This window comes from Podarcis filfolensis, assembly GCF_964270895.1.
Source record: "Podarcis filfolensis genome assembly, chromosome: 12".
Classification (NCBI taxonomy): Eukaryota; Metazoa; Chordata; class Lepidosauria; order Squamata; family Lacertidae; genus Podarcis; species Podarcis filfolensis.
Genome location: NC_139614.1, coordinates 32,135,898 through 32,163,854, shown reverse-complemented (window position 1 = coordinate 32,163,854; position 27,957 = coordinate 32,135,898). Strand labels below are relative to the sequence as shown.

At 41.4% G+C, this 27,957-nt stretch overlaps 2 protein-coding genes across 10 annotated transcripts; one reads left to right on the top strand and one right to left on the bottom strand.

Moving 5' to 3' along the window:
• Positions 1 to 68: 68 nt before the first annotated feature.
• LOC310745783 (protein lifeguard 1-like) lies at positions 69 to 20,626 on the bottom strand. 6 transcript variants are annotated; one of them, XM_083578873.1, is made up of 12 exons: positions 20,527 to 20,626; positions 17,513 to 17,590; positions 15,413 to 15,622; positions 13,633 to 13,711; positions 11,769 to 11,822; positions 11,381 to 11,471; positions 7,375 to 7,434; positions 5,895 to 5,932; positions 5,715 to 5,802; positions 3,193 to 3,282; positions 1,504 to 1,551; positions 69 to 253 (listed from the first exon to the last, which is right to left on the bottom strand). In XM_083578873.1, exons 2-12 carry the CDS (start codon positions 17,514 to 17,516, stop codon positions 104 to 106), a joined length of 912 nt encoding a protein of 303 aa, XP_083434999.1. In that variant the 5' UTR covers positions 17,517 to 17,590; positions 20,527 to 20,626; the 3' UTR covers positions 69 to 103. The 6 variants fall into 6 exon arrangements, with proteins under 6 accessions (XP_083434999.1, XP_083434998.1, XP_083435000.1 ...); XM_083578872.1 differs by lacking the exon at positions 20,527 to 20,626 and adding an exon at positions 18,065 to 18,129 and having other exon boundaries at positions 15,413 to 15,507; XM_083578874.1 differs by lacking the exon at positions 20,527 to 20,626 and adding an exon at positions 18,065 to 18,120.
• GATAD1 (GATA zinc finger domain containing 1) lies at positions 18,164 to 26,542 on the top strand (the record flags this gene model as incomplete). Of its 4 annotated transcripts, XM_083578898.1 has the most annotated exons (6): positions 18,285 to 18,538; positions 19,426 to 19,503; positions 22,954 to 23,079; positions 23,644 to 23,703; positions 25,047 to 25,230; positions 26,072 to 26,542. In XM_083578898.1, the coding sequence occupies 6 exons, from the start codon at positions 18,392 to 18,394 to the stop codon at positions 26,260 to 26,262; spliced, it is 786 nt and encodes a 261-aa protein (XP_083435024.1). In that variant the 3' UTR covers positions 26,263 to 26,542. The 4 variants fall into 4 exon arrangements, with proteins under 4 accessions (XP_083435027.1, XP_083435024.1, XP_083435025.1 ...); XM_083578901.1 differs by lacking the exon at positions 19,426 to 19,503 and having other exon boundaries at positions 18,164 to 18,538; XM_083578899.1 differs by lacking the exons at positions 18,285 to 18,538; positions 19,426 to 19,503 and adding an exon at positions 21,069 to 21,278.
• Between the last annotated feature and the right edge of the window lie 1,415 nt (positions 26,543 to 27,957).

Sequence of the window (27,957 nt, the reverse complement as noted above, 5' to 3'; positions counted from 1 at the left end):
TTCCTCAACATATTTCATGATGCTTTTAAAACACCCCCCCCAAAGCAATGCTCTTCAGACGCTTAGGCTACTTCTAAAACAATCCCCTTTATTTATGTGCTTCTCACTTCCTCCAGCCAACAAATTGCAATAAAAATAAAAAGAAAGAAAAGATGTCAATGTAGATGTTCAGTACTGCAAAAATATACTCATTAGGATTCAGACGATACTGGTCCCTCTTTCCGAGCATTAGTTGTGTGTCCACCAACAGATACTTTTTAAAAAAGAAAAAAAAAGTCAGTGTATGCTGTCATTTTTATTTTTATTCTTTTTATCCTAAATAACAGCTCTCTTGAAAGCAAATACCTAGCAGAATAGTACACATTGTTAACCTACTACTCATTGTATCCCTCTAGCCAGTTTCTGATCTTCCTGTATGGGAAAGATGGGTCTCCTTATTAATGTCTTATCTAGGAATAACAGAAGCCACTTCAAGTTACAGAAGTCATTGTTGGCATTGAAAAAAGAAGAAGTGAAATGAGCATGTAGAGTGTGTTTGCTCATAATATAGGATTGGATCCCGGAATGAATTAGTTGAACCCGTCCTGTTGAAATCAGTAGGACAAGTTGGTAAAGATTTTAATGGGAACTAAATGTGATTCACTTAGTTTGTGTCCATTCCACTGTTTGCAACACTATAAACATGAAAGTAAAATCCCACCCATACATATGTTTTAAAATCTGAAACTTTTTGCTCACTGGCTTTTAACTTGGATATCTCTGCTGTCACTCCAAAACAGGGATCAAATTTCATTCTAGAAACTCAAGACAGTTTATTTTGGCATTAAGTGTTTAAGATCTGATTTCAATTAAAGATTCTTCAGTAAACACCATTTTTAACAAACTAATAGATACATAACCATCCACACCTTGTGGCCCTGTTCAGATATCATTTGAACCATGGTTTATATGACTGAATGAGCCACAGTAAGCATCAGGCTTGAATGTTTTCCCTCCCCTCCCCTTTGCATATGAGAAGAGGGGGAAAGAGTGAAATATTCTGTTTTCACTTTAGAACGAACGCTGCTTCCTTGTTACATATCAATTTGGAACTGTGGCTTTTACTCACTAGTTAAACAAGGACCAAAACATGCCTTCAATTTCAAACGTGGATAGAACAAACTTCGGTTCTCTGCTTTTATACATAATAGGGAACTGCATTCTGGTCTATAGTGAAAGCTTTCACTCTCTTCTCATAAACAAATGAGAACAGAATAGGAGCAGACAAGAATGAGGCTCACCTCAGGTCATTTCCTATAATTTAACTGATTTAGCATCTGAACCAGACCAGTTTCTCCATGGTCCCCAGAGTCTTGTCTTCAACTCAGTGATTCAGAGGAAAATCAGTCACAAATATAGCTTCCTCACCCCGGTCATACTCATGCTATGAGTAAAAGTAAGATTTTTGTTTCTCACATACAGAGCATCTCAGTCGATTCAGCCTTCAGTTCCTTTAAGACTTACTATGCTAAAAATTAGTGTTCCAACGGCAGCATGTATTATTCGTAACCACTGCAAATACAGAGTTTACAGTTAGCAGTATGCAAAACCAAGAAAACCGATTAGCACATTGGTATTCACACTGTTACTGTGAAATAGGAAAATGCTAGTAGCAGCAGATGCCAGGGTTGTCAAGGCTGGCACAGAACACAGAGCAAGGTACAGACCCTCTTATTTTGCAAGTGGGTGGGTATCAAGAGTGAACAAGTGAAGGCATCTGCCGCCTGAGGCAAACAGGAAGGTGTCAAGCCACCACACCTGCCCACAAAATCGGACTGGTGTTATTCAGCTGTGGCAGCTTCCAGCGAGATCTCACTGAACTCTCGCGAGATCTCACCAGAATCTGCAGCAGCAGCTGTGCAACTCCGCCAGGGGTGGGCAGCACATCTGCAGGGGAACCACCCCACGGGACTCCTCTGCACAAAGTGGCTGCTTTTGATTTGCCTCCTGGTTGGGCAGGCCCTGCGTCTGTGCTTGCTAGTTTCCTGCATGGATTCTCTGTCCTGGGACAAAGACCACTTCAGGCCTATCCAGTGGGCCATTCAACCTCTCCAGAGAATGAAGAAAACTTCATCTAATTTCATATGGCCCTTGGCCTAATTTCAACAGCATTCCGCAAGAAATCTGTTCATATCTTTGGCAGGAGCCATCTATCCTTCACCTTGTAAACCGCTGGGTGCAGAGAGGAAGGATGGAAGAAATATGGTCCCTCCCAGCAGTCTTTGTCTTTGTATTTGCCCCCAAGGCTTTTCCCAACATAGAATCATATTACATCGCCAACCAAGTCTGCCACATAAACCCATATATTTTAGAAGACGAAACACTGGGTCCATTTGGAGAAAGACACCACTGAAAACACCCCCACAACAGCATACCCATTTCTCCAAAACAAAGAGAATCCCCACAACACTAAACAGATTCATACAGTGCATGGTAGAAAAAAGTAGGCAAACTGTCCCCAGCCCCACTAACCGCCCCCCCCCCGCCCAGCTCACCACCCACTATTCCATCACACAGCACAAAACCTCCAAACCAAAAGCCTACACCGTCTAAAAGACTTCTACAAAAAAACTTCAACAAAGACGAGCCGACACAAGAAATACAAACTAGGGGACACCCAAATTCCCTGGCTAATGCACTAGCTGAAGTTTCTGAACCGTCTTTGGGGGCAGCCCTATGTGTAACACATCGCAGTAATCTCACCTAGAGGTTACCAGAGCATAGACAGCAGAGGTTAGGCTACCCCTGTCCAGATAAGGGTGCAGCAGCCTGAGGGTGATGAACACAGAAATGGAGAACTGAGACGGAAAGGGAATTCCTCCAGGTGAAGGTAGGAAATAAATGAGGGAAGAGCTGCCTACTTCCCCAGAAAGGGTTGTGATTCTCACATTCAGGCACGATGTGGACCAAGATCCTACCTGAAGACCTTTCCAAGGTAAGAACAAAGCCTGATTGGGCAGAATCCAAAGGACTTGCAGTATAATTCGGAGGGAAAGGCTAGCGCACAAGAATTAAGGTACCTGAGTCGTCTTTAAACTTTGGTGAGAGGGGAACCAATACCGGGAAAGAGGAGAATGAAACAAGCTTGGAGGAGATGCAGACAATAAAACGCAAAGGAGTTATTTACTTCAAAAAATAAAATGTTTTACTTACCATTGATTGCAGGATAGCACAAAGACATCCATAAATAAGCAAGACTAAATACAAAATTAGCAGTATTCCTGATGTGATCGTAAGGTCACACTAAAGAAAAAGAAAAGAGATATGAGCACCTCCTGCCATGCAGATATGATAAAAACAGAAATTGGTGAATGGGGAGGTTCTCCACCCAAGCCATAGAATAGACATTCACCAAGGAATATCAGGTGTTAATACATTTTCTTACCCTATCCTGCAAAGTATCTCAAGGGGTATTGCTCAATACTTATTTGTACTGTATAACATTATTCTTGTTTATAAAACCCAGTAAAAAAACTTTCAGCATGGAAAAAAAAAACACCAAAGTGAATGGAATAAGGGAGCACATTCCAACAGTGGAAAAATCTCTCTGTTTCAGAAGTCTGTTGATGCTTTACCAGAAGGAAATATCATCTGAAGGATATATCTTAATTTTACCACTTAGGAGGAGAATCTTGTGGGAAATCGAACAAATTTTAACATGGCATACACGTGGTTACTATTAATTAATATGCCAGTGTCTAGAGAAGATGAAGTAGCCATACATAATAATATAGTAAGTCAGAAAACTACTTTTAAGAGCCAATGCAATTACATCTAGCCTTTCAGTGTTATGAGATACAAAATACAGAGAACCATATTATCTGATCAAATTTGATTTCCTGAACCACAACAAGGTCAGATAACCACTGAAAAATGAACTGCAAGCAATTTTTTCTTTCTTTCACAACTGAAATTTGGCCTCTTCTGTGTTACTCCCTTTCCACAATTTAAGAAGGATACTGACAAGCTGGAACATGTGCAGAGGAGGGTGACCAAGATGACTAAGAGTTTGGAAACCTAAACATATAAGGAACGTTTAAGGGAGTTGGGCAGTTGAGAAGAAAGAGGAGATATGATAGCCATCTTCACATATCTTAAAGGGCTGTCATATGCAAGATGACATTGACTTGTTTTGTCCCGCTCTGGAGGTAGGACCCGAACCAATGGATTCAAGTTACAAGAAAGGAGATTCCAACTAAACATCACAAAGAGAAATTTCTAATGAAACAGAACAGGCTCCCACGAGAGGTAGTGGACTCTCCTTCCTTGGAGGTTTTTAAGCAGAGTTTGGAAGGACATCTGTCATGGATGCTTTAGTAGAGATTTCTGCATTGCAGAGGCGTTGGATATTTGGAGAGCCTTACAACTCTACAATTTTATGATTCTATGTGAGCATTAACTATAACTCTAATAAAGAAAAGAATGTATGCATCCAAAATCTTACTAATGGAGCAATTAATAAACTCATTTAGACCACATATAAGCAGCTATGCTGTGGCATACAAACAATTACAGTGGTACCTCCAGTTGCGGATGGGATCCTTTCTGGAGCTCCGGTCGGATCCCGAGGTTTCTGCAACTGGAAGGACCACTTCTGTGCACACACACGCTGCGGTAGAACAATAATGCAGAAATATACTTCTGGGTTTGCCGCTTACGTATCCCTAAGTTTACGTAACCGGAGGGATACGTAAGCGGAGGTACGACTGTGTACTCTAGCATCACTATTATGCTTTTGTCAACATACCAACACAGAAATTAATAAATATATACATACAGTGTTTTTTTCTGTGGGGATGCAGGGGTATGCATACCCCTAAACATTTTTTGAATCTAAGTTTGGCCGCATTGAGGGGCAGTATTTCAATATGAGTAAGAAAATGAGAGGACCTTAAACATATTTTTTAGAAAAAAGCACTACACACACACACACTGTAGCCAAGACCGTTGTACATCATCAAACAAGCTTGCTTGTCAAGAAAAAAATAAAACAAATAGTGAGAGAAATAAAAAAGAAATGCAAGATGGCTTATGAAGGAGAAATGGGGCAGTACTGTCTAGCAAAGGAAAAGAAAAGAAAAACTAAAGTACAGTGACCAGATTAAAAGAAAATATATCATTTACAGTGTCGTTCCAAAATGTAAAAACTAGGCACTTCCCAATAAATTTGTTTTGTTATTATGTATAGCATTTCTCTCATATTTATGCTTTACCATTAAAATAGTATTTCAGGTTTTCCTTAACCAATCTGTTACAGTAGGGGGAGCTTTTATTTTTCAATTTTTGTGTGATACACTGTTTTGATGTTGTTAGTAGTGTAGTAATCAGCTGTAAATCGGTATTAATTTACTTCAGAATAAAGAATCAAAAGGAGAGTTATTTTAGGATTTCTTGGAACATCATAGCCTCTAGTTGATTCCAGCACAAATATTTTAATCTGGGCTGTAGGCAAAAAAATAAATAAATTAAATGACCACTGATATATATTGACAAGAATGATATATATTCCTAAGTGTCAATTTGTGTTACTGATCTTTCTCAGTATTCTTTCATTATGCCAAAATATCACACACTGATGACATTTTTCAGATGACAGAGAAAACCTTTTTTTAATTCTGAATTAGCGATTACTTTATCAAATAGTGGGTCAAGACAGTTAAGAAATGATTGCTTACTTTTTTCTGAAGAGTAAAAGCGGCAAGTCCAAATGTCACAGATGCAGTGGCACCAACTGACCACATAACTGCATCAGCATCAAAGAAACTAAATGCCAAGGAAAGATAACTGTTAATGTGAAACGTGATATGCCTAATTACACCAGTACAGTCAATTCAATTTATTGATCAACTACTTACGCTGCAATTGATCCAAGCAACATACCCTCACAAATTGTCTAAAAATAAAAAATATAAATAATTATATGCAAGTGGAAACACATTATTATTATAGCATAACATCCTCTCCATTTATTCAGCCTAGGACGTTCTCCAATAGTGTACAGAATTCAGTGTGTAGAATTCCCCTACCTTGCTATTTCCCAACCAAAAAACCTAGACGCTTAGTGGGGGATCCATCTGGTGATGCGGTTGTTATTGTAATAGTTGCTGTAGCAACTTTGTAAAATGATGCCACATAAAATTGAAGAGTACAACAAAGGAACTTTTAATACTGTGCGGGTTTTGCTACAACTTATCCCAAAACAGTTAGCTTAGGTTTCAGTTTTGTATTGGTGCTCCTCACAAACCCTTCGTTCCATGCGCCAGTTCATAAAACAGCTTTGGTTCCTACTAACCTTACAGTTAACTTCATACAGTAGCACAGTGCCTGAGCAATTTCCAGTCCAGAGGGCAATCCCGTCTGCAGAAGCCTTGAACTAAATCCAGCTGATTTAAACGTAATTTACTTCTAAGTACATGTCTTTAGAAGGGAATGTTAGTCTTCTCTGAAAGGTGCTTCTTACTGGGAATTAGGATGCACTCAAGTGGGATTACGTTCTTCCCATTGCTCAAAAGCAGAAAATGCTGTCACACCAAAGGAAGTTGTCTAGTTCTCCTCCCCTGGAATCTGTGCTTCCATCTGTCTATGCTGCCTAACGCTAAATGTGAATAAGACAAAAACATCATCTCAGCTTTTACTTTTCCCTGTCAAAGGGGCATAGAACCTGACAAATATCTTACCACAATACTTTGCTAGAGAACCCAGATGCAACCCAGTGAGTTCCTGTTGCAACAGTTAGGGAACTAGAAGTTAATGTGAATCACCCGCACCTTAGTCAATACAGTAGGCAGGCAATCAGCTCCGGCAGAAATTGAATGCTTAAATGGGAAGAACTTGTGTTACTTATATTTGCCTTCGGAAGCCAGAGTTAAGGAAGCCCTATGAAGCTTCTGCCATTGGGGAAAGGACTATACGCTTCCGTAGGATCCACAGAAGCTAAGGAGAGCTTCTGCTACTGTCTTGATGCTTTCTATGTGTTTGCTCACTTAAACAACAAAGAAAATTAAGTAAACACCCTAAAGTTTCCTGGCTATGGACCTGAAGTACAATCTGACTGCTGGAATAGATTTATGTGCTCCCTACCCTGCAATCAGAGGTGAAATAACATTCATAATGGACAACAATGAATTTGGGTAACAACCCGCCTGAATACTATGAAAGTTATCTGTGAAAGAAGCATCTCCAGATAGGTGAAAGAAAACTCATTTTGTGCACTGCAGGAACCTGTGCAGCACCAGCAATCTCAGCATTTAAACTGCTGCGTAAAGGGACTGAAGAGACTGGCAAAAAGTTGGAGGATTCTTCTCCCCCTTAATTAGGAGACATAGAAAGAAGCACCTTCCTGTCCTGGATTCTATTTTTTTTTTTAAGTCTCCAAAAACTCTCCAAAAGGACTACCTGTCAAAGAAAGGAATAAAAGTAAAATTATATTACATTTAAAGTATACATTACATTTATTACTGAACTGCCAATCTGTTGGCAGAAAAACAGAATAGCATCTAAGTTTTTATCTATCATCCTGTGCAAATCTTAAGTCACATTACCTTCCCCCCCCTTTTTTTTACAGAGAATTAAGCCCTACTGAAGGTGCATATTCTAGATGTTCCTTAAACCCATGAACTGGGCTCAGTTGGTTAGAGCATGGTGCTGATAACACCAAGGTGGCAAGTTTGATTCCTATATGGGATCCTGCAGGGGACTGGACTAGATAATCCTCAGGGTCTCTTCCAACTCTACAATTCTATGATTCTGTGAAATCCTGATGAAAAATAGGAGAGACCCTAAGAGACCCTAAGGGCAAAAATGAGCTTCTTTAAACAATATTGCTGAAATAGGTTCCTCTAAATCTGACCCATTGCTCCATTATCCATCCTCAATATCCTGATAGATACAATAGGCTGTCAATCTGCAAACTGTACATGATGAAGTCTGGCTGGTTTCAATTGGGAAGGGGAAGCCCAAATTTGTGTTTGACCTCTAGCCACAGGGTAAGAATTCATATGAGCCCCTGCGGTACAACTTAAATTCAGGGCTCCCTTGGGAAACAACTGACTTTGCCATGTGGGACTACTTTGGCTTTAATGCAGATGCATTCTGAATGGCAGGTTGACGAAACAGCAAATTAAGCTGACAGATCAGAAAGCAAAGCTTCTTTTGTTTAAGTATATCTGCATCAAGCTTAACAGAGCAGAGGTAGAAAGTTGATGCCCAGTAAAGGTAAAAGGACCCCTGGACGGTTAAGTCCAGTCAAAGGCAACTATGGGGTTGTGGCGCTCATCTCACTTTCAGGCCAAGGGTGCAAGCATTTGTCCGCAGACAGCTTCCGGGTCACGTGGCCAGCATGACTAAGCCCCCTCTGGCGAAACCAGAGCAGCGCATGGAAACACCGTTTACCTTCCCACCAGAGCGGTACCTATTTATCTACTTGCACTGGTGTGCTTTCGAACTGCTAGGTTGGCAGGAGCAGGGACAGAGCAACGGGAGCTCACCCCATCACGGGGATTCGAATCACCAACCTTCTGATCGGGAATCCCAAGAGGCTCAGTGGTGCCCAGTATCAATACATTGGTCTTGGCGTGGTGATTCATCAAAGCCCCAAAAATCTGCCCCAAGAAAGAAGCAGGAGTGAACAATACCTACAGGGCTAGAGCTGGTTCAAACCCCTCTTCCTCTTCTGATAAACCCTCCTAATACCTCTGTCCTGCTAATGCCTGGTGGAAACTAAGAACAGGTGTTCTGTGGAGTCCCGCTGCAGACTCTGGTTTGCCCATTTACCAGGTCTTTTGCATACCAGATCCAATGCTGGCACTGCAGCAGTCACTGTGGAGATGTGATCAGGCCTCTGGAGTCTGGAACCTCTGCCTTCTCCTGCCTGCACCTCTTTTGCTACAGCAGGACCATTTAGGCCGTGTCTGGAATGTCACTATTGGACTCAAAATGATGACCATGATCATGTGCACCAAGTGGATGAGAGGCAGCCAATTGAAAACATCTGTTTTTCACTCTGGCAGTGTACATTCTCATGCTCACAGAGCAGGAGGCTGGGGAGGGAGGCACACTGCTTTAGAAGAAAAGGCAGTGTTTACTTTTTTTGAGGCATTTGACTTATCACCTAATTATGCTTACTATGAAAGGAAGCAATGAGAGACAGAGAAAAAGAGATGGGAAAGGTAAGCAGGCAGCTGAAAAACAAACAGACTTTCCCCCCTGTTTTCTTATTTTCCTTTAATAGAAACGAACTTAACAATAAGAACACCAAATGGGAGAACACCGATAGAAGACGCTGTTTAAACTGGCAGGCCCTGGGGAAATAACACAAGTTGAAAGGCAAAAACCACTTCAGATCAGGGTTGTCCAAATAAATATATTAATTGTGTATATTAAATAATATTAACTATATTGCAAGCACTTTAATTTACGATGTGGACATTTAATTCAGTGTGTGGCCCATGGGTTCTGTGCCAAAGTACTCTTGCGGCCCACTTGGTCTGAAAAATTGAACCGCCCTGCATTAGAAGCAGTAGCCAAGGGACCAGGGAATGCTGGGGTGGGCTGCTTTGAGTGAAAGCAGAAAACAAAACTGATACTACAAGGGACGGGGGCTGGACATCTTCCTTTGGAGTAACAATGTCTCCTGCCTTTGAGCACTAGAAGGAACACAATTGACTCAGATGCATCCTAATTCCCAACAGAGAATCACAGTTTTACAGCCCAATGCAATGGAACAGCTGGGCTGCAATTTGACTCTAGCCCAGAGCTTTTCGAACTTTTTGAGCCAATGGGCATGTTTAGAAATTTGAGAAAATGATGCAGGGGTGCCAGTCACAAAATGGCTATGGTGAAGTGCATAGCATAGCAAAAGGTGGCCATTATATCTGAAAGAGTAGCAAAACAGATAGGCCAACAAAATAGTGCAGACAAGCCTCACCCAGAAGTCTTCCCCTATCAAAGGGGGAAAGACACATCAGTCACGCCACATTTACGAAGAGAAGCTCCCTCATGCTTTGTGGATTTTTTAAGGGAACATTTGCAGAGAATTTTCATGGGTGCCATAAGAGGTATGTGTGGGCACCTGGGCACCCATGGGCGCCATTTTGGTGAACTTTGTCCTAGAAGGCTGGAGTGCTCACAACAAATGGACAAAACTGCAAATAAAGTGTGCATAATAAACTTGTGCTTCCTCTCTTACACCATACTTCCTACCTTCTTCTTGGTAAGCCAAATTCTAGATTGCACAACATATAACAGGTTGAGAGAGAGAGCCTGTCTGGGGCAACAATGTTACAATTTGTACAATAAACCAGGGTTCTTTTACCTCGAGTCCCTAGTTGTGGGGAACTTTCATATAACCAACAGGCTTAACTTTAATTAATTCATGAGGCAGTCAAGACCATAGAGTACGTATTTTTTGCTCTATAAGACTCACTTTTTCCCTCCTAAAAAGTAAGGGGAAATGTGTGTGCGTCTTATGGAGCGAATGCAGGCTGCGCAGCTATCCCAGAAGCCAGAACAGCAAGAGGGATTGCTGCTTTCACTGCGCAGTGATCCCTCTTGCTGTTCTGGCTTCTGAGATTCATAGTATTTTTTTTCTTGTTTTCCTCCTCCAAAAACTAGGTGCGTCTTGTGGTCTGGTGCATCTTATAGAGCGAAAAATACGGTAAGTTGTCCTGCCAGGCTTCGCTAGGTCCTTCTCCATCACCTTGAGAGGAATAGCTATCAAGCCTTTGTTCTTCCCATTCAACCATGTGAACCCTACCGGTAAGGATGTCAAAGCTGAATGCTCCAAGACCTAAGCAAGTAATGTTTGTGTTTCTATACAAATAATTTAGAAATATTTACCACTTTAGAATCTAGAACTACCGGTTTAGAATTTAGAACTACCTGTCTTTTCTGAATGGTGCATGAAAAAGCACGATTCCGACTTCTGGAAAATTTGTAAGTAAACCATTTTTAACTTACCAAATGTGTGGTTGCTTTCTGTGCTAAGGGAAGTATTGAACTTTGGAAGGGGATATTTTAAAGGTCTAACAGCCTATATTCCCACACTATACTTTGATTTATATTGTGTGATTTTAAATCTCTGCTGGGGCTCTTACCAAAAAGTACTTCCCCCAAACTTGGATCTTTCCATCCAGAAATTTCTCCTTTTTATTATTTACCGTATCTATTATTTTCCCTTTTACCAAATTCAAACAGCAAAATGTTGTTAGACTACAACTGCCATAATCCCTGGCCATTTACTAAACTGGCTGGGGATGATGGGAGCTGTAATCTAATAACTTATGGGAATCCAAGGTTTAAGAACACTGCCCTAAACAGAACACTGCCTTCAAAAAATACTTACAAATATTAACAACATAATGACGTCCAGTGGAAATCGCCTGCGGGCTTGATCACAGCAGGCTATTGTAATAGCCAGCAACATGATTAATGGTCTAAAAACAAAACAAAAGCAAGTGTTACAGTTTTGCATGGTAAAATGCTCTAATTGCTACTAAAGATCTTAAATTAAGTTACAAGAGAAATTAACTTAAAACTGCATATTTTCTTGAAACCATGTTGATGCACATAGATGTTCCATCTGTTTGTATACATAATTGATACTACAAATAACATTTTTCCTTGTTTACATGCACTGATTTTATAAAACATGTTTGTAAAAAAAAATACTTTATTGTAATTATTAAGAGATTAGATTTGAATTAATTGGCAGCTACATGCACTATACTTACAACATGGTATAGCAAAACCATGGGCGTCTTCGTACCCATATTTTAAGGTATTTCCTGGCCAAAAAACCAAGCAAAAAGCAGTTACAGAAAGGATCCCAATGCAGAGAACTGGTAGTTTATTTATTATTTATTCTAACACACAATTTCCGCACTCACAATATTTCATAACAGCACTTAAAACAAAGCTAAAACATAATATATTTGATATAAGACATCAGATTAGAAGCAACCTTATTCAATGATATTATAGTCTAAATCAGGCATAGGCAAACTCGGCCCTCCAGATGTTTTGGGACTACAACTCCCATTGTCCCTAGCTAACAGGACCAGTGGTCAGGGATGATGGGAGTTGTAGTCCCAAAACATCTGGAGGGCCGAGTTTACCTATGTCTGGTCTAAATGGTTGTCCTTTCAATGTGACTATTCCATAGGCACTAATTCCTATTAAAGGTTTGGGGCTTTCAATACTCAGCTCTCCTGACCTCGGCTCAGGGGCGGCACGTCCCGTTTGACTGCTTGAGACAAAGCAGGAAGTGCTTCTCTGACAGAGGCGGCAGAGGTGAGAGGAATGCCTGCGAGGATGTAGCCTTGGGGGCCTCCACCAGCTGAGGCAGCTGCTTCACTGGACCTTGGGGGGAGGCTGAATGATACACATTTTCTTTTTGTGAGATGTTATGGCTGGAGACACTCAGCACTAATATATTGTTACATGCCACCCCAATCTCCACAGCAGTGTGAGATTCCAGGGGTTCCTAGCACACTTCACCCAGGGTCTGCGTTTCCTTTTGGAAATGAGGCACAATGGAGACTGTGGTGTCTTTATGATATAGGATTTATTCACAAACATATGCAACCTGAGCCTATGATGAAGAGGTTCCCAGCATTAGCCCTCCCAAAGGTTCTTGCTTTTCCCATAACTGCAGCAGCCTTGTATTTAAACAGACCCCAGCCATGGCTCTAACTCTCAGCAGCTTGCTGTGTTGAACAGACTGCAATTTTTCTCTCCTAGGTCAAATTCCAGCCACTCCAATCCTAAACTCTACTCTCTATTGCCTTCCAAAATGAAGTCTGAGCAGAGGGAGGGCCTTACCATCTGGCACAGCCTTTGCCTTCCTAATGACATTCCTAATGGCTCATTGCCTTCCCTTTGATTTTGGTTAATTGCTCATCTCCCAGGCAATTTCCTGAATTTAGGAAGGTGATTTGGCCTGTATTTTAAGATTTTATTAATCCTGTGTCTGGCAACTTTAACACTCTGTGCACTGATTATATTCTAACACCTATTAGGAATTTTGGGAATTTTGGCACCCACAATTCATAACAATATATTTTATTAGAAGACTGATACACTGCTTTCTTCACAGAAAGCATTAACTCCTGTAAATATCCCTGTTAATAAAAAGATGTCACAACACTTTATTGGTTAACCACAGTGCAGGAGAACGGGGGGAGGGGCGGGCTTTATGAAATCCATAAGTTCAGCCCTTTAGCCAAACCCCTCTAGCTCCCCTGTAATTCAAGAACTAAACATGGCTGGATCTGGACAGCCAGCCAAACAAAGGAATACAGAACCGGAGAGCAGGCTGCCCTTCTCAGCCAGGCTTGTAGTCACAGAAAGATCTGACAAACAGATCCAGGCAGCTGGGTGAGGTGAGATGGGACTGAACAGAAGTAGATGGTAAAATCATGGCTGCCATGTAGCCTCTTAACATAATAGCTGGGGGCATCATAAAAGGTATGGAATACCTCCCCCCCAATAGAAGCAGTGGTTAAGATACCAAGTTTTGCCACAATAGAACAAACATGCAACTCACCATGTTGCATCTGAAATCAATCAAAACTGTGATTACTTAGCTATACTTACCAGTAGACGAACGTGCAAATTATACCAAGGGTCAAGCCCAGCTGAAGTGTAGACATAAGATATAATTTCCTGTAGAAAACTAGGGAAATGGTACAGGTTATATGGGGTGGGGAGAAGAATGGATTAATCCATGGGTGTTGCCAGGATTTTTGTTAGACTTTGTTGGGGGGGCAGAACCGACGTGATTGGTCAGTTAGTTAAGTACTGTATTTATATTGTTTTACTTGATTATTGTTTTAATTGATCGGGGGAGGGGAGCAGCTGCCCCCCTGCCCCCCCCCGGCTACGCCCATGGATTAACCTAATCTGGTTTTGATAAGGAAGGAACCCAGAAGACAATGGAGCTATTTTAATGGCTTGTTTGGCTGTTTTTAAATATTTTATTAACATTTGCATGCTTTTCCATTACTTCTCAATAAGTATCTGAAAGATTTTCAAAACTCCAAAACAAGTACTTATTTAGTTTTTTTAAAATCCCAGATATTAAAAACACTACTCCAAGGAGACCAAAGCCATACTTTCTGTGTATTTTACTAAGTTAAGGAGTCTGTATGCATCTGGAATTATACATGCAGTATTAATCATTTATGAATGGGCAACAATTACAACTAAATGTAGCAGTGAAACCTAGGATTAACTACCTATGTGCTGAACATGGACTCAAGCCCTCCCTACCTATTGGAATAAATAGAGTGCATGTGTGATTTTCCATGGTTCTAAGACGCTTTCACATATATGTGGTAGTACTCTTGAACAGTGTGGATCAAATGTTTCCTGCTGTGCCACCACCTTTCATCCTCACCTCATCCAAATGGAGAAGACATTATATACTGTATATTGCCAATATCATAGAATCATAGAATTGTAGAGTTGGCAGGGATCCTGAGGATAATCTAACCCAACCCCTTGCAATGCAGGAATATGCAGCTGTCTCATACAACTATATTGTATTAAAGAGAGCAATCCAAAACCCCAGCCAGGAACAGCAGATCAACAGCTGCATCCAAAGTATTGCCGCTTGTGCCAGCTAGAATGGAAAGGGTGGGAGGGGGCAGTGATTGCCTACTTTTGTAGGCTGCAAATAAGGCCCCATTCTGGGAAATGGACTAGCTTTGGAGGCAGTAGCTCGATCAACCCTTCCTATAACACTCTGTCTGGGGGGCTTATCATAGAATTGTAGAGTTGGCAGGGAGCCTGTGGATCATTTAGTGCAACCCCATGCAATGCAGGAATCTAAACTAAAGCAAAATGATGCAGACTTCTACCTTATCCTAATCCAGTGCAGATCAGGGGTTAGCACAACTGTTCTTACCTTTAAAAAAATCTATTCCAAAAGAATTGGTTCCTCAGCATCAACTATATTGTACCAGCCATTGGACTTGACCACTTCAAGTTAAATTTTCAACTAAAATTTCCATGATGCAAATTGCATTGAAATAGTAAAATTCAAAATATTTTTCCAGTACAATAAAAACCTACACAGATCTGTTATCTGTTTAAGAATCTCCTATTAAAGGCCATAATCCTTTCCATTTCTAACATATTACTGCAGTTTAGCATCCTTATTGTTTTTTAATTGTTGTTAAATTTACCAGAATCTATTATTGAAATATCTATTACCTTAGAATGCCAATTCTAATCTAAAGGGGAGAAAGGCAAAAGGGATCTATTATTAGAATTACATATATTCTATGCCTGACCAACAATGCAAGCAATTACTTTGCGCTCCTTCCTGTACTCTCTCATCGTAAGTCCTTGCACAGAAACTGTTGTCACTTACCTGTGCAGACCGCTCTGTCAGAAAATGGACCTTCTTCCTCAACGGCTGTCATGGGTCGCCGTCTTTTATGTGATGATCGTGCCCCTCTTGGACGCCTGTGTTGTGACCGAGATGATTTTGATCTTCTTACTTTTGTTGGATGCTCCTCGAGAACAGGGGAAGGTTCTTCAACAGCACTTTCCTGATTACTAGAAGGTGGAGGTTCTGTCTCTGCAAGCAGTATTACTGAGTTTGTAACTTGTGGAGAATCTTCACCAGAATGTTGGTATTTGGGGCATAATATGTCTCCACAAAAAGCTTACTGGTAGATTATTCTCCATCTTGGATAAATATATTTGAGTTACACCTTCAGATTCATACCAAGAAACCTTCTAGTCAGTGGTTTTTGTAGGTGAAGAACAATGCCAAGCTCGTTTACTTTGAATTCAATGGGGCTTGTTCTCTAATAAATGTGTTGAGGATGATAGTCTTAAAAACAGAAGAAAGCTGTAGAAAAGCACAGGGAAATATGTGGCCTTCCAGATGTTTGACTCCCATTGGCCATTTTGGCTGGGTGTTGGAGTCCAACAATGTCTGGAGGGTCACAAATTCCTCACCTGCTTTAGAACGAAGTGGTGACGTAGGGGGTGACAACTTTCCTTTATATTATTGTTAAAATACTAGCCCCACTGAGAGGACTACCATAAAAGAAACTACAGGAAAATACTGTTGAACAAAACGTATCATATCCTTCATTTTTAGTGCACTCTTATATTGTTTTGTGGACCATCTAGAGGACTTTGTTGAATAAACCAACTATGAACCTAGAGAATAGTGGCTAGAAGTACTTCCTTGTTGATCAGGCAAAAACAAAGGGCCAGGTTCCCGATATTTATTTCTTACCTAACCATTTGAATGTGCTTGCCTATCAAAAAGCTCAACCACAAACACCACTCCCTGCTGCCTGAAAGTGTCTGCAAGCCCTGTGTGCATTTAGGTCCATAGGGCTCATCACCTAGAGTCTATCCTCAGTTCCTGATATATGCCTGGTATATTCCAGGTCAGCATCCTCTGACATCTGCCCATAACGCTACAGTGGTACCTCGGGTTAAGAACTTAATTTGTTCTGGAGGTCCGTTCTTAACCTGAAACTGTTCTTAACCTGAGGTACCACTTTAGCTAACGGGGCCTCCAGCTGCCGCCATGCTGCTACCGCATGATCTCTGTTCTCATCCTGAAGCAAAGTTCTTAACCTGAGGTACTATTTCTGGGTAAGTGGAGTCTGTAACCTGAAGTGTCTGTACCCTGAAGCATCTGTAACCTGAGTTACCACTGTATATATAAGACTCCTACTCCTTTCACCACAATACCTTGCAGACAGGTATTAGGATAGTAGTGGGAAGATAGCCGGCTATCAAAGCTGTTCACCTCTCAAGGAACTAACCCGGCTTTGCATGCTGTGTTTGCCCTCTGGCGGTATTGGGTCTCATGGTTCAGCCAAGTCAGGTCTTACTCCCACAGCTGCCCAAAATTTGTGGGGCAGTGTGGACCTCAGCCCATATGATCCTCTTTATAGGTGCTTCCACAGCCCAAGGGTGTATAGCAAGTTATTAAAAGAGCCTCCCTTTCTCCCTTTCTCTATAACTTATCTTATAAGTTGTGACAAAAATTAAGACTACAGAAACTATGCACTACTTATATATTGTTCTAAAGGAGATACTCCAAGGAAGATGAAACCACCCCCCCAAGTCAATCTGGACAGCATGAAAAAAATTATTCCTGGCTTTCCACAGCATGACCCACTATAAACTGAGATAATCCTGAAACAAAGGAGGGTAGGCTTCATCACCTGCCTGCACAGAATGAAGCCTAACTGATTTGGGAGAAGCCATCTATAGGCATCCCAGTGCCACAAACCTGTCAAATCTCGTAAGGGCTGGAAATCCAGATCTCACAAGATCTTGGGCTCATGCTCTTGTGACCCCCATGACTGCAGAGACTGCGGAGACTGGCTATGACATCTATGAAGATCTCCCAGAAACATGGCTAACTGGGAGGTACTGTCAACCATCTCCTCCAGACTTTCTTACATATTTCCCTTATCACAACTATTAGACTTACCCATTTTTGCACTTTAGATCGTAACACCCTTGCGCAATAGCCTTGTGTAACCACTTCTCATTCAGAGTGCTTCTGAAGCTAAGGGATTAAGGTAATGAAGAAGAATAAAACTTTTTATCGAGTTAAAAATATGTTCTCTATTTACATAAATAGTTCCATAAAACTATATTTCTATAGTTAGTTTTTTAGGATTTCCTATGGAGCCCCTGCATTAAAACTGATCTAAAATGGCTCTCCAGGGAATATCCTTCCTTGTCATCTAAAACTTATCTAAATCTGAATCCAAATAGTTAGTGAAGAGACTGATACAAAATATGGCAACTTGTCATTAGAGGTAAAGGTACCACTACTGTTAAGTAGTTTACTTTCTAACAATGAACAAAAGGGAAGAAAAAAGCTCTGCAGGCAAGGGGTGACAAAACTGGGCTCCTGAGTCCCACAGGTGTGCTGCAGAAAGACTGTAGATGGTCAAGGAAGCTGTGGACTCAAAAAGGTTGAAAACCTCTGCTTTAATGGACTGTCACTATTAAAAGGTAAGGCAGCATTACCTACCAAAGATATAAACTAATACTCTGTGATAACTTAGTAAGGACACTATGGCAACAAGGCATCCAGAAGTTTCAAGAAACAGAATTCTAAAAGTGACAGTTGGCAAAAGAGAGCTCAAGAGGATAGCACAAGAATAGATGAGAGGGGGACAAGACTGGCCCCTTTCACCACTTGCTATGTCCATCCCCTGTGACCCCATGTTAATTCATTTTTTTTATTAAATTCAAAACATGCCCCTCATCCAAATGAGCTCTAAGGCAGTTTACAATAGGCATTGGAGTGGGGAAACTGTCTCAAATTTTTTCAGTTGTCTACATTAATGTACAGAGTATGGGAAACAAGAAAGGCAAATTTGAGCTCTTAATACAGGATCTAACAGGCATTATGGAAACCTGGTGGGGTGAGATTAATGACTGGAATGTAGAAACTGAAGGGTATAACCTATTCAAAAGGAATAGACCAAAAGGAAAGGAAAGGGTATGTACACTTGTGAAGAGATACATAACTTGGAGCATGGAAGGCAGATTGAGAGTATAAGGGTAAAAATGATAGAACACCAGTGACCTTACTCTGTGTGTCTGCTACAGACCTCCAGGCCAGACTAAAGGCTTGGATGATACCTTCCTAGAGTAGATTACCAAACATTCAAAAAAGGAGAGATATAGTAGTCATGGGAGACTTCAACCTCCCTGATACCTGGAAGAAGTAACAAGCATATCATCTATCTTGGACCAGGTCCTTACCACCAGGGATGAACTGATTAATGAAGCAGAAGTACTGGGAACATTGGGAGGAAGTAATCACAGGTTTCATTATACAGAGGCAATGGAAAGCTGAGTGTAGTCAGACTTGCACTCAGGACTTTAAGAAGGCTGATTTCAACATGTTTAAGGAACTTCTGGGTGAGATCCCATGGTCAGAAATACTCAAAGAGAAGGAAATCCAAAATGGATGGGAGTTTCTTAAAGGTGAAATATCGAAGGCACAAATGCAGACAATTATAACAAGAAAGAAAAGTGGGAGGCAACTAAAGAAACCAGTGTGGCTGCATAAGGAGCTTACAGATGAGCTGAGATTTAAGGTCTATAAGAAAAAGGGGAAAGGGGATATTTGAAGGAAGAGTATACATGAGTAGCCAACAGCTGCAGGAGGAAAGGCAGGCAGACTAAAGCTCAGAATGAGCTCAGGCTTGCAAGAGAGGTTAAAAACAATTTTTAAAAAATGGTTTCTTCAGCTATGCTCAAAGCAAGAGGCAGAAGAAGCACGTACTAGGTCCTCTGCATGGAGAAGACAGAGAAACGCTATTAGGTGACAGAGAGGAAGAACTGCCCAACACCTACTTTGTCTCTGTCTTCACCCAAAAGGAAAGCAGTGCCCAACCTGATGATAACAGAATAAACAATGCAAGGAGGGAGCAGCAGCCCAAGATAGGAAAAGAGGTGGTAAGGGAACACCTAGCTACCTTTTAGTAAGCATGTTATTGATACACATTCAAGATGACTTACCGTATTTTTTGCTCTATAAGACTCACTTTTTCCCTCCTAAAAGTAAGGGGAAATGTTTGTGCGTCTTATGGAGCGAATGCAGGCTGCGCAGCTATCCCAGAAGCCAGAACAGCAAGAGGGATTGCTGATTTCACTGCGCAGTGATCCCTCTTGCTGTTCTGGCTTCTGAAATTCAGAATATTTTTTTTCTTGTTTTCCTCCTCCAAAAACTAGGTGCGTCTTGTGGTCTGGTGCGTCTTATAGAGCGAAAAATACGGGTACTTCATTTTAAGTAACTTTTTTTTTTGTTTCATTTTACGTACTTTATTACTTCCCTTCATACTCTTTTTGTGGGTGAATTTGGAGTTTATGAAAAATATTGACAACCTTGGATTCTGAAGGTCATTACTGAGCTATACAACAGTACGAGTTTTCAGTTCTGTCCTTAAAGCAGATACCATAGGTGCCAGAGGGAGGGGTATTATTGGTTGTGACGGCGTCTTTCTTATTTCAGTTTTGTAGGTTGCTTTATACATTTCCACTGCAGTCTTTGGGTCCTTGTGATGGTATGGTAGGAGGTCCAGGAGACCTCTAATTCAGAGTGAACACTATTAGAAGGCAAACAACTTGTAGCTGTTGGTTTTAGTGATTAGTAATGTTGCTTTTAGTTCTGTTTAACATGTATTTTATATTGTAAACTGCTCTGTTTATTACAGAAGAGGAATGGAGCCTACAAACATAAAACCCCATGTTTTATACACCCACCCACCAGCAAAATCTTGTCCTTAACTTTCTTCAGCTGCTTTCTTGTGATAGGTACAAGTTTCCCTAAGAAATTTTTAGAAATACAGGTATAGCCTTCTATGCAGCATTTTGTCTTCCATCCTACCCACCAGCCACTCAATAAACTGACTGGGGGGGTGCATTTCTGAGTAAACAAGTCCAGGATTCAGATGGCTCATCAATTTAGTATAATTTCACCTGCTGCTTTTCGAGGCCGGTCTTTTATCACATCCCTCTCCCTCTCCCGTTGTTGAGCATTTTTAATATACTGCTCCAACTGTATGCATACTATATTATTTGCCCCCTACTTTATAACTTCCCTAGGCTAGACGAGGTTAGCCGGTTATCCTTGGGCCCGAGAAAGAGAAAGGGCTAGTCTAGTGTCTGCTCAGTTGACTACAGCAGACCTCAAGGGCGACTCAAGGCACTGGGGCTCCTGAGGAAAACCACCATATACCGCCCGTGTGTTCCCCGCAAACCCGGCCACCTCGCCCTGGGTCGCCATTCGGCCTGAGGGCGGGAAGCCCGGCTTTCCTCGTTTGTCTCTCCCCTCAGGCCATGCAGCCTAGTGGGCAGCCAGCAGAGGGCAGAGGCCCCTCTTTTGCGGCGCTTCCCTTCCCGGCCGCTCTGCTCTCCCCCCCGCCGCTTCCTCAGCCGCTCCGCTTCCACGCACAACATCCGTCGTGGCGAGCGGGCTCGCAGCCGGAGGCCGAGCGAGCGAGCGGTCACCCGGCGCCAAGATGCCGCTGGGCCTGAAGCCGACGTGCAGCGTGTGCCGCACCACCTCCTCGTCCATGTGGAAGAAAGGCGGCCAGGGCGAGATCCTTTGCAACAACTGCACGGGCCGCCCGGGGCCTCCCGGGTCCGCGGGAGCCGCCTACGCCACCACCTCGGCGGCTGCGCAGCACAGCAACGGCGGCGGCGGCGGAGGGAGCGGCGGCGGGAAGCAGGTGAGGCCGCTTTCGGGCTGCGGCGGGTCCCTTGAGCGCTCTTGGGGAGCAGGGCCCGCCGGCGGAGCAAGTGGGCCTCCTCGGTCGCCCTTCCTGCGCTGGCGCGGCCAAGCCACCCTCCCCAGAAGAAGCCATTGAACAAAAGGAGGGAGAGCTCGGTCTAAAGAGCATCCCCACTGCAGCAGGGGGCTGGACTAGATGACCCCCGTGGTCCCTCCCAGCGATACAATTCTAGGTCTAGGTCAGCTGTGTGACATCGGACCTCTGTGGGTCACGTCGCGCTCTTTTCGTTATGCTTCAGATCTCGTTTCCCTACTCCCCGACGCCGCTCTTCAAGTTAATAGGCATTGCAAGGATAAAAGCTCAACAACTTTCAACCTTACGGTGCACATTCAAACTTAACCTGATCTGAGTTGTGCCTCTAACTCAGGGGTGGGGATTCCCTTCTTGGGCAGCCTTCCGAGGGGTTACATGCCAGTGGCGGGTGCAGGCAAAAGTGGGTGGTGCAACTAGTGCACATGCTACCTTGAGAGAGTGAGAGAGTATGTATATGTGTATGTGTGTGTGTGATTTATATTAAGGTAACTGCGTAGGTGAGTATGATACATGAGCTAAGGTATATGTTGGGATTGGAAATGTGTTTGGGTTGTTGGAAGTGAATGGTGATTAGATAAGAGTTTGAAAGGGAGTTTGAATGCTGTTGGGAGGCAGTTGAGAAGTGAGTTGGGTTTTGGGAAGTGGGTGGTTAATTGGAGTGAGAGTTGGAAATGGAGAGTTTTGATGGTAGCAGGGTTGGTTTACTAGAGCAGGATCAATATTGTTAACTAGCTACGTTTTTATATGAGAAAATAGTAACAAATGATACCAAACCAATACCATATGCTTCTGAACCCTGTGATCATCAAACCCTTATTTGTTTTTTAATAAGCGCCGTATTGCACCACATGCCTCTTGACTGGTTGTGTCAGAGATGAGAACTATTCATAATACTGTGTCTGGTGTGGAAACAAGAAGGAAAATTCAGAAATACCTATCAGAAGCCCAGTGCGGTGGTACAGGGGAGCTGAGGGGAGTGCCAGAACACCACATAGCTTAGGCATGACACTAGCCTACTCTCAGATAATTCTATATTGGTTTGCAGCCTTAGGCTAAGATCCCAGGCTCACTTATCTGGGAATAAGTCCCATTGAATATAGTGGGAATTTTGAGTAAACATGCATAGGACTGCGCTGTAAATTCTGCTATGATTTGAAATTATTTCTGAGTTGCTGAAACTCTCTAGATTGATACCCATTCTTTCATTGTATACTGTGTTAGTTTTATGATGTTAGCCGCCCTGAGCCCGGCTCCGGCTGGGGTACAAATAAAATTATTATTATTATTATTATTATTATTATTATTATTATTATTAGCTGCCCTGCGGAAATTTTTTTGAACAACAGTGTTTAAGCACTTGAAACATATAAAAATTTTTCTGTTGAAATTAGCTGCGTGTACTTTTTTTAGTAAATATGTTTAGAATAGGTGTTTCATCTCTTTCTGGCCTGGGGAAAGTGGGTCCTACTGTGTCCCCCCACCCTATGAATAACTATATATAAATATGTCTTGTTGTATATTTGATCATATATATATATATACTAATGAATTCCCACTGTTTCTTACTTTTGTACACTAGAGTAAGCAAGAAATTCACAGAAGATCTGCTCGATTAAGAAACACAAAATACAAGTCTGCTCCAGCTGCTGAAAAGAAAGTTTCCACTAAAGGAAAAGGGAGAAGGCATATTTTTAAGTTAAAAAATGTAAGGTGATTATGGACTCCAGCTACAGTTGAGCACTTTCTAAATTAAAGCAGTGTGGCAGGTGCTGTACTAAAAAATAGTAAGGTTTACAAAAGGCTGCACCAAATATAAATATTTTCCTACATGCTTATCAAATTATATGCAACTTTGCTACATTAGTATTGCTTTCCTGAAGAACCATGAGTATTCATCACATAAGATTATGCACATTATTGCATTGAAATAGATGTATTTAGTATGCTTCAGCTCATACTTGTTGAGCATAATGTGCAAAATGACTCTTGAGCGATGTCTTAAAAGACTTTTTCATTTGTGTATAATATCAATATTCTATGCATTTCTGAATGTGAAATCCTTCTTGGCTAAAACATGTAACAAATATAGATGTATTTTGTCAAAGCTTACTGATACTGAAGCTATTAATTTTTTGATGTTTTTATATATAGTGGTCCAAAGATGATCAATTTTTCATCCAAATCTCATTTACAAAAAATGCATTATATTTTAATTTTGACACTATTACGTTATTTGTGCAGTTTAATCATTATAACCTTCCTTTTTCAGCCCATCAAAGCTCCAGAGTCTGTAGCTACCATTATTACAGCAGAATCTATCTTCCATAAGGTATGTTATTAGAAGTTTATGAACATAGGAGTGTTTCAAAAGTTAATAAATCTTTAAATTAGTACTTGGTAAGAAAATTTATTGGACTGTGACTCAAGCATACAGTATGTATTTAGTGTTTTTGCAGTAGCACTATAAATCTGCACTGTAATTTGCATTTTCCCTGTACATTGTTACTGAAGTTTCCTATACACGTAACTTGCTAAGGATGCTAGCATGTTCATGACTGAACTGAGACTTTCTGATGTAGTTCATACTCTTCAAGAGCAAAGTAGTTTATATTTTCAAATTGAAAAACGTCATTTGTTACTATCAGATCGTTTGCTTTGACATAGCTTGAAACTGTTATATATTTATGTTACTGTATTGAAACTCTAACTTACTTATTTGGAGCAGCTTGACAGCCATTTTATCAATATCCTTATCTGTCTCTAAAAAGATATGATAATACTGTTTTTATTTATTTTAACATATTTATGTGCTTTCAAACCACATTAAATCAGCATTATTGGCGTAGAAGTGCAGACTAAAACTCTGAACAGCCATATTTTAGGGGAAGGAGAAAAATGATGCAGGCACGTTGTTTCAATCCTGTTTGTTGTCAGGGAACACTGAAATTGCCCTTAAACTTAGTACTGTGGCCTCACTGAAGGGAAAATGCAAATACGGCTTTCTGCAACTGCAACGTGGGGGAAACGGATAATGTACATAGACCAGCTGGGGACCAACAAGGGAAGAAGGATAAGAGCCTGGGGAGCAGTGGTGGGACAACGATGAGGGAGAAGACTGGGAAGAGGAGGGGTTGGAAGCTGAGGAGCTAACAGGGCTTTGTGAGCTGGGAGAACCTGTGGCAGAGAGAAGTTCAGAATCCGAGTCAGAGGCTGAAGCCGAAGCTGGCAAGTGGGAGGATGGAAGCCAGTAGAGATGCGGCAGGCTGGTGAAGGGTCAAGGGTGTGCCCCCATCCTGCTGCAACAAGCTCCCTTTCCCCCATCTCCCAGAACTAGAAGAGGGCTGAAACGGGCAGAGGGGTGACAGACTTCACGGAGGTGTAGACTCCAATTGCTTGGGAAAAGCCCTGGAGAGGAGGGGACTTAGATGGTTGTGGGGAGGCAGGGACTTCCAGTCTTGGCAATTGATTTAATGGGGTAAGACCTACTGGGGATGTGCTGTTGTACTTGTTAGGCCTGACACTCAACAAGAACAGTATCTTCACAGACTTGGTTAATAACGAGTTATCTCTGGTGTGACTACTGGCCAGCTCCCTCTGTGACACCGAAGCAGAAACTATTATCAGTTTAGCTTTTTTAAAAAAAATAATTCTAATGATCTATATCTTTTCTAGGGAGTTTACTATCAGATTGGAGATGTGGTTTCAGTGATTGATGAGCAGGATGGTAAAACATACTATGCTCAGATTAGAGGGTTTATTCAAGACCAATACTGCGAAAAAAGTGCAGCTTTAACATGGCTCATTCCTACTGCAGCTAGCCCCAAAGACTGTTTTGACCCTGCAACTTACATAATAGGTAAGTTCCAAGGCCCAAAATGTTAAAATTCTACCTGTCCTGAGAAAGCAGAAAGTGCTACATGTGATACAACTCCAGAGTCCTAGGTTTCTTTTTATCCTGTAGTACAAGCTTGTTACGCAGCGTTGCCTTTAGACTTGCTCATGAATTGCAGTTCTGGCAGAGATGTATATTTGTGTTGGAAATGAAGTTCAGAGTTGTATATTTGACAGCAACATGTTATCCTGGGAAGCGTGCTGATGTTGGAGTGTCTTTCTCAGTATAAATCAGCAGTACCACTAGATAAAACTGTCTCCTAGCTACTTTCGGCGGAGAAAAGTTGCTACGGACACACAAGGTCCTCTGCACATGTGAACCTTCTCTTCTTGGGCCCAAAGAAACTGGGCTGGAGGGCAACAGAGATGCAGCATGCTGAATGCATGTCCCTCTTCCATCATCATCAATAGTATGGTTACACAGCCTCAAGCTGTGCAAATCCTTCCTTTCCTCTGCTGTTTGTTAGTAGTGTTGGTATTGATCTGAAACCAGCTGAAATCATTTCCTAGGAGGAGCGAGATACCAGGTATCCTTGTGTTGCTGCATTTTATACAATTCTGTGTTTTGCCCTTACTTTGGAGGATGGAGGACTTCATATTAGATTCTCCCATCTAATGTCTTTTGGAGAACACTGCAGACCCAGCTTGCATAGCTTTATTTCCTGCATAGAGCTATATCCATGCTGGGGAACGTACCTGTCTTGCTAGTGATACTTAAGGAGAAATATGACAATTGCCAACTGGATGTACCATAAAGCTCCAAGTGGGGGAATAACCAACTAACTTTTTCATTTTTTTTATTTAAGGGCCAGAAGAAGATCTTCCAAGAAAAATTGAGTACTTAGAGTTTGTTTGTCATGCGCCTTCAGAATATTTCAAATCTCAGTCATCTCCTTTCCCTACCATTCCTACTAGACCAGAAAAAGGTTATATCTGGACTCATGTTGGACCTACCCCAGCAATTTCTATCAAGGAAACTGTTGCCAGCAGCTTGTAGTGTGTCTTGCTCTTGAGAGACTCCTTTTTATGTATATTAATTTTCACAAATATGATTTAGTATATCCAGCTAGGCCTACGAGTGACTTTTATTTATTATTTAAATTTGGGTGCCTTTTTCAAAATCAAAATTTCTTCACGTTATTTGAAACTTGTTTTTCTTCTCCTGTCAAAAGTAACTTCTCACATGCTTGTTGTCTAGTGAGAAGCTGTACATTTTGTATTTGTTAGTATTGCTTTATACAAAAATAAAGTTATTGACTACCTTTCTTCACAAAAAAGCCTGTTGTTACTATCACTGTGAAAAACTTGTGTATCTGTGTGTTCATTTACAAAAACCATTGCATCTAGTAAATAGAACTTAAGTTCAGTTACTGTAGTGATGGGAAGGCATAATTGCAGGTGTTCATTTCCTCCCCACTCCAAATTACTATATGCCAGGGATGGGGAACTTGCAATTGTTATAGTACAACATACATGGAGTCCTACTCCTATCAGCCGCAACCAGCGTGGCCAGTAGTCGGGGCTAATGGGAGTTTTAGTTCAACACCATCTGGATTGTCGCAAGATCCCTATCCTTGTTCTTTGCCCAAATAAACAAATTTTACTACAGGATTATGCTGTTAATTTTCTGAAACTACAAGAGTTTCAACTGAGCAGACTTTTAATTAGCTGCTTGCCAAAGGTTCATAAGAATTGTCTTACTGTGTGCCAGGTAAGATGTAAAGGGAGTAAACACTGTTAAGAGAGGGGGCAAGTACAGCCACATTGAAATACATAAATAAATCTTCATTGGAGAGAGGATAGTCTAACCACCACTAGTTGCTGTTATCCTTTTCCTGCAAAAGATGCTTAAGCGTATGTTTGCTAGGCTATGTATATTCTCTTAAACAATTATCATGGATCTGTTTCAGTCTAGCTTCAGACTTCCATTTGACCCCAAAACTACTAGGATGACCTATGCTAGCATAACAATATAGTGATCCACACAATTCTTCTTGGCTTCTCAGTAATACCATCAACCATGGTATCCTTTTTACACCCACTAGTGTAGGAACTGGTGGCACCATGCTTCAAGTGAGTTCATTCCTATGTAGCTGAGCAGGCCATTTCAGAACATAGTTTGGGAGCAGGGGACTACTGCCCCATAATACTTTCACTTTCATGCTTAGCAATTCTATCTTTGGGGGGCCTTTCAACAGCTACCCAAGGAAGCTACTGCATGCAATGTACTGATAACACCTAGCTCTACTTTCCCTTTCAATAACAGATAAAATGGTGGAAAATGTTGTGTCTAAAGTCCATATTACATCACTTTAGAATGTACGTGGAAGATGATTGATAAATAATAAACTGAACCACAATCCAAACAAAATAGGAATTTGGTTGATAACTGATCCATCTGGAAAAGGATGGGGTTTTACCTGTTCTAGGCAAGTGGTACTCCCTCTTAAGTATCAGGTTTGCAGCCTGAATTTGCTGTTAGATCCGGCGCAAGCTCTAGGAATCTATGCAGCACTTCCCTTAAAATTTCAGGCTCATTTCCCAACTGCAGTTGGGATCTACCTTTCCTCTATCCAAGGTGTAACACCTACAGAAAAAATAGGCAAGGTATGCTTATTGCTATAGAGCCAAAGTAAATTCTGCTCTTGTCCTTGCACAGCTGAAGTAGAACAAACATTGGCCAACAGCAGTT

Excerpts from the sequence above, each read along its gene's own strand:
- LOC310745783 (XM_083578872.1), bottom strand. The coding sequence starts at position 18,123 with ATGCCTTGTTGCCATAGTGTCCTTACTAAGTTATCACAGAGTATTAGT. Across the intron at positions 5,933-7,374 it reads ATAGAATCCAGGACAGGAAG|ACAATTTGTGAGGGTATGTT; the intron begins GTGCTTCTTTCT and ends TTTTATTTTTAG. Across the intron at positions 3,283-5,714 it reads CTTTTACTCTTCAGAAAAAA|TGTGACCTTACGATCACATC; the intron begins GTAAGCAATCAT and ends CTTTTTCTTTAG.